The following is a 10,435-nucleotide window of genomic DNA, read 5'->3' on the forward strand; positions in this document are numbered from 1 at the left end:
TTTGACTCTTAAGTTGAACTTAATTACATCTTTTTTGAAGTATACTTTCCAAAAGTACATTTTAAAAATAATTGAATTACTGGTAAATTAGTATACTTATTTTTTGGACTGTTAAGTTGAACTTAATTACATCTTTTTGGAAGTATACTTTTAAAAAGTACATATTAAATACTCTTTAAATTAAGTACAACAAGTAGAAGCATACTTGTTTTATACTTCATGTACTTCAATCATATTTCTAATACACTAAAGTATACTACTTTTTTACCTGGGTATATATACACATATATATATATATATATATATATATATATATATATATATATATATATATATATATATATACAGTACATGTCACATTTTACTCATGCACAAGCGATGTATAGAATATATTTTTAGATCTATAGTGGGTGGTTTATGTCATATTTTATGGCAACTCTAAATCTCACATCTCATCTATAGATCTATGGGGGAGTCTTTAAGTAATACGTTTGAATTGATTTGTCACATTTATGCCGTATATATATAACGTTATACAGTACTTTACCCATGTACAAGTACAATATATCTATGTAAAATATATTTCTATGGATCTATAGGGGAGGGTCTTAGTAATACTGCTGCCTTTGTTTATGTCATATTTATGCCATCTTTACATAATACATTTAACTCATGCACAAGATATATATATCTTTAGATCTATAGGGAAGTGGTTTATGACATTTTGAGAAATCTCTAAATCTTACATTTAATTCATGCATAAGAGCAGATAGATATATGGGGTAGTTTTTAAGTAATACTTTTAAATTGATATTTATGTCATATACAGTATATACAGTCCATATCACATTTTACTCATGCACAAAAGATGTATAGAATAAATCTTTAGATCCATAAGGTTTATGTCATATTTTATGGCATCTCACGTCTCATCTATATATCTATGGGGGAGTCTTAAAGTAATACTTTTAAATGGATATTTATGTCATATACTGTACATATCACATTTTACTCATGCACAAGAATTGTATAGAATATATCTTTAGATCTATAGGCGGTGGTTTATGTTATAATTTTTTTTAGCAACTCTAAATCTCACATCTCATCTATATATCTATGAAGGAGTCTTTAAGTAATATGTTTGAATTGATTTGTCATATTTATTCCATATATACACAGTACTTTACTCATGCACAAGAGACGTATATATCTATGGATCTATAGGGGAGTGTCTTAAATGTAGTAATACTGTTGCCTTTGTTTATGTCATATTTATGCCATCTTTAAATATTACATTTTACTAATGCACAAAAGATGTATAGAATATATCTTTAGATCCATAGGGGGTGGTTTATGTCATATTTTATGGCATATTACATCTCATCTATATATCTATAGCGGAATCTTTAAGTAATACTTTAAAATTGATTTGTCATATTTATGCCATATATACAGTACTTTACTCATGCACAGGAGACATATAGGGGAGTGTCTTAAATGAAGTAATACTGTTGCCTTTGTTTATGTCATATTTATGCCATCTTTACATTTTATGCATGCACAAGAGATGTATAGAATATATCTTTAGATCTATGGGGGGGGGGGGGGGGGTTATGTCACATTTTATGGCATCTCTAAATCTCACATCTTATCTATAGATCTATGGGGAAGTCTAATATACATTACATATCACATTTTACTTATGCACAAGAGACGTATACATCTATGGGTCTATAGGGAAGCGTCTTAAATGTAGCAGTATGCAATGAATGCATGAATTACGTACAAATTAATGGGATTTCGAGATTCCATAAAATAAGTCATAAACAACTCCCCTATAGATCTAAAGATATATTATATGCATCCCATGTACAACAGATGTATAGAATATAACTTAAGATCTATAGGGGAGTAGTTTGTCATTTTATGGCATCTTTAAATCTTACATATCATCTATAGATCTATGGGGGTCTTAAACTAGGAAATACTTTTGAACATATTTTGTCATATATTATGCATCTCTACAACTCACATTGACTTGTGCACAAAAGGAGATCTATTGAATTGTTCTGTATTACTAATGTTAATTCAATTGCATTTGCTAATACCACATCTTATCCCAAGACATTGCACAAATACATTCTGAGCATGCTAATTGATAATTGCATAAGAATTTTATTTCTGCATGTGACCATGACAAATATGCACAATTAAATGAATAGTACTAAACAATATGATGCAACTTTACTTTTAAGTTAACAAAGAACACAGTAGCAAAATTACACAACCACTTGATCATCAGGTACACCGATGGAAATAAAAAAACATGTTTCATCAATGCTTTTCTAAACTGGCTGGACATCTCTGATGTAGTCTCTTGTGTATTCGTTGAGTCGGCTGACAAACACTTTTTGACCCATTCCCCACGTAATGTCCGCTGAGCGCCTGGTTCAAAAAGATTCATGTTTTAAACCCTTTACATCTTTTTGCCTTTATGCAGTTTGTTATGTCTCCAAATATGCTCCTTTCTTAAAAGCTTAGTGTATTCCCAACTGTCCGGATCCAGTTCGTTGAGTTTTTTGGGTGGACCAAGATCCAGCTGAAACAACCTGGAGGTGTGTCACAACTTGGGTTAAAAATTATTTTCAATCAATTTACTCAGATAATATGCATTAAAAAAGCACAAATTCATACCACTCTGGATATTCCTCCTTGGGTTTAAGAGGAGGGTCTTCGCCCTGTTTGAAGATGTTGACTCCGATTGCATGTGTGCACAGTCTGGCTGGGTCCTTACAGACTTCTGGGCCCTTAATAGCCTCTTTTACCATTCCTTTACCTTTCCCTTTGGTTGCTTTCATTGCACAAAAATATCAAATTAGTTTTGCATTAGTTTTCCTTTAAAAACGAAATCACAATCATGCACTTTTGTTTATGTGATGACATTTTTGATGTTTTGGTAAATATTTTATTGATATTTAATAATATTATGAAAAGTAGAGTGACGTTAAACAGTAACCAATCACAACACCTAAAATATTCAATTTCCTGTATACGTTCATGCAAATGTTAACCTAAACTCTATGTTATAAAATATTTCTATTCGTGCTATTTATTAACTAAAGTTATACACTCTATACTTTATATAACACAATGAATACAACATTTATTGGGGCAAATAACATCATACATTGACATCCAAGGTCAGAAATTGCAGGGTAATGTTGACATCAACCAAAACAGACAATATTGCGTAATAAAACACGTCAAACCTTACCTACTTTCTTAGCATAACCACGGGACTGAATCACACAACGCTCATTAAAACAAATCAAGTTTAACCTCTTGAATGAATGCAGTACGTTATGTAGGGCCATTGTGCCTTCTGTGATCTTCCACCATGCTTGTCTATCATACGTACATGTGAGACGTACTTCCGGGTGAGGCAGCAACGCGCATGCGCACACAACTAGAGGCGTTCTAAAACGGAAGGCTGCATCCGTCAAGCCTGGTTTATTTGACTTAGCATTACATTCACAAGCCATTAGCATATTGCAACAATTTACGATTAACTAAAAATAAATGTTAACTTTATAACTGTTAATATTTTGAAATAATGACGTATGCACTCCTAACCACTAGATGGCGGTAATACTCTACAATCTATAAAGACGTTGCATTGCATTTGGACGGCCACTGTCAGACTGAAAAGCTAGTAGCTAGCATGTCGGAATACGAAGCTACCCAGAAAAGTGCTTTAAAATTGAAAGGAGTCCAGTTGGCAAGTAAAAAGTATGTGTTAGTATATTAAGACACTTTTCTAGACATAACAAATTATATTTTAGCCGTATTTGTTGCTGAAATGTTGTCAGTATTTACGATTAACGAAACGCTAGCGTTAGCTGTTATGCTAGGTCTGTTGTGTTATGTAATGAAAGTTTTTTTGTTTACAATAACGCACATTTTTATTTATAAATGTTTGTTTTTATAGGAAAAAGAAGAAGGATAAGGAAAGGAAAAATTTAGAGCAGCAGGTGGTGAGCAGTCAAAATGAAGAAGGAACAAAGAAAGGTTATGTTGATAAAAGGACACCAGCTCAAATGGCGTTTGACAAAATACAGGAGAGAAGGGTACTTATTGTTTTATATTTGAGCAGTATAAACGTTTATAGTTTGCTATTGTTTAATGGACGATATACATCCTATTTAAATAAATAACTATAATCAATGTGTAATCCATTTGCCATTTATTTATTATGCATTTAACGTCATTAAAGTGATAGTTTACCCAAAAATGAAAATTCTGTCATCATTTACTCACTTTCATGTTGTTACAAACCTGTATAAATTTCTTTGTTTTGATGAAGACGAAGGAAGCTATTTTAAGGAACGTTTGTAACCAAACCATTTGTGAGCCCCATTCACTTCCATAGTAGGAATAAAGAGTAGAAGTGAATGGTGCTCACGAATGGTTTGGTTACAAACATTACTCAAAATATCTTCTTTAATGTTCATCAGAACAAAGAAATAAACACAGGTTTGTAACAACATGAGAGTGAGTAAATGATGACAGAATTTTCATTTTTTTTGGGTGAACTATCCCTTTAAAACACCTGAATAAGATATAAGTTTAATGTTTTTTTATTTTTGACATTGTTTTTTTACTAGCAAATGGAGCGGATTTTAAAGAAGGCCTCCAAGACACACAAGAGAAGAGTTGAGGTATACATGTAACTGTTTATGTTTATGTATTTGTATTGCAAGTAACTTTTTGAGGCAGTTTCCCAGGCAGGGTTTAGATTTATCCAGCACCAGGCGTTAGTTATATTAGGACACTAAGTAGGTTTTTTTTTTTTTACAATCAAACCTTACAAAAACAATACAGGTGTGCATCTTGTTTTTTGTTTTGTTTTTGTTTTTTGTTTAAACTAAGGCAGCTCAAGCATTCATTTTAGGCTGGGACTAGCATAAGCCCTGTCTGGGAAACCGCCCCAATTGTGTATTTCTAATAGATTTTTTTACTTTTGTCCCATTGCAGGATTTTAACAGACACCTGGATGCATTGACGGAACATTATGACATACCCAAAGTCAGCTGGACTAAATAAACTGAATATCTTTGGTTTTATTTTCAACTGGTTACTAGCAGAGTAACATTATTTGTTATAATGGTACATTAAACAACATTTGACTGGTTATGATGTTACTGTATATACTCTTATTTTTTTATTTGTAACATTTTTGACGTTTTGCCTGTGTCGAGCAGTATTTGTGGATTCAGATTATTTAGCGTTTCTTTAGGGATTGATTTCTTGAGACATACCCTTGGTATCTAAATGTGCATTTTTTTTCCTTTAACATCCCAGCATTCTTTCAGAAGAGAATGGAGCTTTAGTCATATTTGGCTTTGTACCAATGTATTTTGCCTAGCGTCGTCTAAATAAAGATGTAGCTCTGTTGTACAAAGCAGACAATGTTACTCTAGATTTCCTTCCTTCCGGGGTCTTGAAGAGAGAGATGCTTTTTTTTAAAGATATCAGTGTTGCAATATAGCTCAGTATCAGCAGGAGGCGCTGTTATTCTTTATCATGCCATCAATTGCTTTCATGCTAAATAAGAGTGGTCCATGTTTTGCTGTAAGGATCAGGTAATCATTCTACTTCTGTGGTTTTCAAAGCAAAACTGGTACACAGATACACGCTTACAGATGACCAAATCTAGATTACAACGGTTCTAAATGGGATCATACATCACAGGGTTGACTAGGCCTAGTACTAGATAAAAACAACACAAACTGACGATTTGATCCAGATCAAAACCTAGATTGGATTATTTTGTGATCATATCTAAATTCTGAATCAATTTTTTTATTTTAAACTAGGGATGCACCGATACTGGTATCGGCCTTGATACCACATTTTCTAAAGTACTCGTTAAAAGTGCCCCGATACCAGGGATCGATACCACGGTCTGAGAAATGTCTATGTTTGAGCGGTGTGTAAAGGGTTAATGCCTCGTGTTGTCCAAAGAGGCAGAGTTTACAACAAACTGGAAAACTAGTCCCTTGTTTTTTGTTAAATTATATGACTAAAGCTGTTACCTGTAAATTTAAATCATGTTTTTTATCAAGTACTCGGTATCGGCAAGTACTGAAATGCAAGTACTCGTATTCCAAAAAAGTGGTATCCTGTCAGATTACTTTTGAACAAAAGGCCCCAAGTGGCAGAACGGGCTTTACTCATTTTATAAGACTTAAGAAATGTAAACGTTAATGTCATCAATGCATTTATTTATTAAAAGTTATTAACCTTGAGAATGTAAAATTCAATACCATTTAATCTCTTCTACACTTGACATTCCCATTAAGTGTGTTAAAGTAATGAAAATAAAAAATGGACTTCCCGTTTATGTACAAATTTGAGTTTATTTATTAGTGGTCGGCTAATATTGTTTTTTATTTTATTTTTCGCCAATATCGATTATAAGAAAGCTGCGGGGTTGATATAACACAAATGTTATTTCAGTAAATAACTAAATAAACATTTGTTATGCATAACATTTATAAACATACCCTTTTAAAGCACTTAAAGCATATTTACAAAACATAATTAATGTGGATTTGACATTTAAAGGTATTGTTTGAATAAGTGTGTTGAACTAGTGTGTGTGTGTGACACAACATAACGTTATGTTAAAAAGTGAATAATGATTGGTCATTTTACTTTCTGTCAGACTTTGCCTTTACATTGAGTGACACCTTTTCATTACAAACAACAAATTTAAGTAATACTGTCCGATTGAAAATATGTATCAGCCGATAAAAAATCCAAATAACAGCCTTTGTTTATCATCACTACTATTGATTATATGCGTAACACTCAAAACAAAAGTTCAAGTTGAGTGCATTGCATTGTGGGTTATAGTGCAGAGTGCCCTGTAATAAACTGCCCATACTATTGTATGCACGTAAGGAAAATATACATACTATATACACCACAGAAATGCTAAATTCTGCTAGTATATATTCTAAACATAGCCCAGAATTTACTCTGATACGTATCTGCTTTGAAATTGTACCCCTTGTGGTCTCGAAGCCAATGAAACCTCTTGTCATAAGAATCCTCTACCAGCTTTAAGCACACCCGTCAAATGGCGTAATTACAAGGGTCAGGCCACTTTAGAGCTCGTGTGCGTGTGCCGGTTCTCTGCGCACATACGAGATGAACAAACATGAAACAGACGAAACCACATAATCACATTGTTAAATTACACACTCATAAAGTCAAATGTATCAAAGCTGTGCCACAGGGGTATAATCGTAGATCAACGCAATGTGTCCAAAACATCAATCACGTAGGTAATGGGAATATTTACTTAGTTATTTTGCAATTGTTTAGCTGCTAATAATATGTTAAAGAACACGAGATGGGTATGAACAGATCACTGGTGCCATTCAAAAATACTTTCATTTTGCAGTTTTCTGATGCAGTATAGTTATTTCCACAAATTTCAGCGAAACAAAGTGAAATGTTTAATTTAAGAAATGTCAAGTACACATACAATTCAGAATTTCTTAATATGCTGTAGGAAAAAAGTCCCCAGCTGTCACTGGGGCTGTACCCTTTAAAAAAGTACAGCTGTGCACCTTAAAGGGATAGTTCACCCACCCTCGTGTCGTTTCAAACTCGTAAGACCACCGTTCATCTACGTAAGACAGTTTAAGATGTTTTACATTTAGTCCGAGAGCTTGTTGACCCTTCATTGAAACTCTTATGTACGGTATACTGTCCATGTCCAGAAAGGTAATAAAAACATCATCAAAGTTGACCATGTGACATCAGTGGGTCAGTTAGAATGTGTTGAAGCATCGAAAATACATTTTGGTCCAAAAATAACAAAAAATACGACTTTTCAGCATTGTCTTCTCTTCCGCATCTGTTGTGAAGTGCATGCGCGAGACTAAAGTGGATGACGTGATTTCCTTAGACATGTTTGTGAAGTTTTTTTTCAAACTTACAGCATGCATCTCCCTCAGACTGTAAACGAAGCTCAGGCGCACACACACACAAATAAAACTGGGGCGCACCAGATAACACGTCAGCCGCGTCACTGCAGTCACGTGACTTTAGTCTCGCACATGCGCTTCGCTGGAAAACAAAACCGGAAGAGAAGACAATGCTGAATAAAGTCGTAATTTTTTTATTTTTGGACCAAAATGTATTTTCGATGCTTCAACACATTCTAACTGACCCATTTAAGTTGTTTTTACAAACACACATTACAAAAAACAATACTGATGCGTATCTTGACACAAAACAATGGCACTGATATATGTTAAGATATGTCTTGAAACTGCCCCATAATGTGTTATCCTAACTTATTACACGGCTCTCTGGAATGCTTGTTTCTGATTGGTCAGTTGAGACATTTGCAGGTTCGTTCTTTTCAAATAATAACCGCTCCAAAGTAATAACGCATAATCGGTACTACTTGTACGAGTAAAATCGCTCCGCGCCTATAAAGATCAATAAAGATTACTGTTTGTTTGGCGCCATCTTGTGACAAACACTGGACAACCACGGCAAGACACAGACAGCTTACTGAGACTGAACTTGACAAAATAGAGCATGACAGCTACGAAGCCAACACACAAAAAAATACAGGATGGGCATTAAAACTTCTCAAAGACTGGTTAAAGAGAAAAAAATGGAGACAGACAAGTATGAAGCAGAGGATCTTAATAAGGTATTACGATCATTTTATGCATCTGAGCAAAGTTTCGCGGAAGGATAAAAATGTTAATTTAAAACAAATATGCCAATAAAATGTTTCAAATTCATATTCATGTCCGTTTTTATTTCTTATGTGACAAGTAGCCGTGTAATAAGCGGGATAATGTAGAGGCAGCCGGTAGTTATCGGGAAATAAGCCCCGACAGTGTGATCAGGACCCGACGCGAAGCATAATATGTGCCTCTTCCTCTACACGCTTCAATATAAACACTGAAAATATTTTAGGTTTAAATTAGAGATTTTGAAACAGCTCAGCATGTAACCAAACAATTAGCTATTGTTAGGATTCATTATAGAAATATAGTTATTCAAGAAAGAGCCTAAAGCAGCCTGCAAGCACATGTGTGGCTGTTTTATATTTGCAATGATCTGTGTACTTTCTTGACAGTCGGCCTTAATTTCCCTTTGAGACAATATTTACAATTCCCCAGACAATGCACAGTTATTATAACCTAGTAATAAATTATTGTTGCCATGGTGATCAGGGCGGGTCGGTGACGCTGGATCATGTTAACATGTGGTTCTAATGAGAACGTGCTGTATTGATGTTATCTAAAAACTGACATCAGAATGTTCATTCGCTATGTCTGTGTAAATCTCTGTAGTTATCTTTAGGATTTAAAACATGGGTGGCTTTTTGGCTGAAACTATTTGGGACCGTTCCATGGACCGGGCTTATAGTCCCAGACTAAAATGCATGTTTGAGCTGTCTTAATTTAAGAACGTCTTGCACTGACATATCTTAAAGAACTCCTATGGTCCGATTCACGATTTTACATTTCTTTTGGTGTGTAAGTGTGTATCAGTACATGTAAATCATATGCAAAAGGTATAAACCCAAAAGTAAACGATGACGCGAGTTATCGTCTCCAACGCAAATCTCTTTTTTGGACTACAACAAACACACGGATTGTAGGCAACAGTTTACTTCCTGACCCTTTGACGTGGACAAAACCGACATTATCATAATTCCTCCCGCTTTGGAATCACAGCCTGTAAGTTAACTCCTGTTAGCATTGCGTTGTTACCAAATCTTTCAAACGTAAGGTATGTTTGTAAAAACTATTTCAATATAACTAAGACCTAGTCCTGAATTAATCTAAACCCTGTCCGAGAAACTTTCCCATTGTGTTTTACAATTCAATTAAATAAAAAAAGATTTAAAGGCAGTTTGAGAGGGATGTGATTCTTTCAGTTATTACCAAATGATGCAATCGGCACATCACCATAAAAAAAACCTCTAGGTGTCACATGGAGATCATAATGTTGTAATGGAAATTCCCTTTTCTAATCTTTCAGCTTTAGTTTTTCTCCAGTGTCCCTTAAAGGGATAGTTCACCCAATTTTATTTTATTAATTTATCATTTACTCACGTTGTCATGAGTTTCTTTATTCTTTTGAAAACAGAATGAGATATTTTGATAAATAACATGAAGTTAAAGGAGTAGTCCACTTTAAAGATGGGGCCCATTGACTTACCATAGTATTTGTTTTCATAATATAAAAAGTAAAGGGACCCCATCTTTAAAGTGGACTACTCCTTTAACAGTAGCTATTGACTTCCATAGTAAGAAAAATAATACTATGGAAGTCAATGGGTACAATTGTGTGCTAGCCATCAATGACTAGAGTATTTTCTTTTTTTGTT

General features: G+C 34.0%; 2 protein-coding genes across 2 annotated transcripts; one reads left to right on the plus strand and one right to left on the minus strand.

Annotated features, from left to right (window-relative positions):
- Positions 1-2,149: 2,149 nt before the first annotated feature.
- On the minus strand, positions 2,150-3,439 carry mrpl54 (mitochondrial ribosomal protein L54). Its single transcript, XM_065244852.1, has 3 exons — positions 3,275-3,439; positions 2,695-2,851; positions 2,150-2,609 (listed from the first exon to the last, which is right to left on the minus strand). The coding sequence occupies exons 1-3, from the start codon at positions 3,372-3,374 to the stop codon at positions 2,477-2,479; spliced, it is 390 nt and encodes a 129-aa protein (XP_065100924.1). The 5' UTR covers positions 3,375-3,439; the 3' UTR covers positions 2,150-2,476.
- A 195-nt stretch (positions 3,440-3,634) lies between these two features.
- Positions 3,635-5,474, plus strand: fam32a (family with sequence similarity 32 member A). Its single transcript, XM_065244865.1, has 4 exons — positions 3,635-3,789; positions 3,989-4,127; positions 4,665-4,718; positions 5,035-5,474. Exons 1-4 carry the CDS (start codon positions 3,722-3,724, stop codon positions 5,101-5,103), a joined length of 330 nt encoding a protein of 109 aa, XP_065100937.1. The 5' UTR covers positions 3,635-3,721; the 3' UTR covers positions 5,104-5,474.
- Positions 5,475-10,435: the final 4,961 nt, after the last annotated feature.

The sequence above is a fragment of the Paramisgurnus dabryanus genome, chromosome 24 (assembly GCF_030506205.2).
Source record: "Paramisgurnus dabryanus chromosome 24, PD_genome_1.1, whole genome shotgun sequence".
NCBI classification, from domain to species: Eukaryota; Metazoa; Chordata; class Actinopteri; order Cypriniformes; family Cobitidae; genus Paramisgurnus; species Paramisgurnus dabryanus.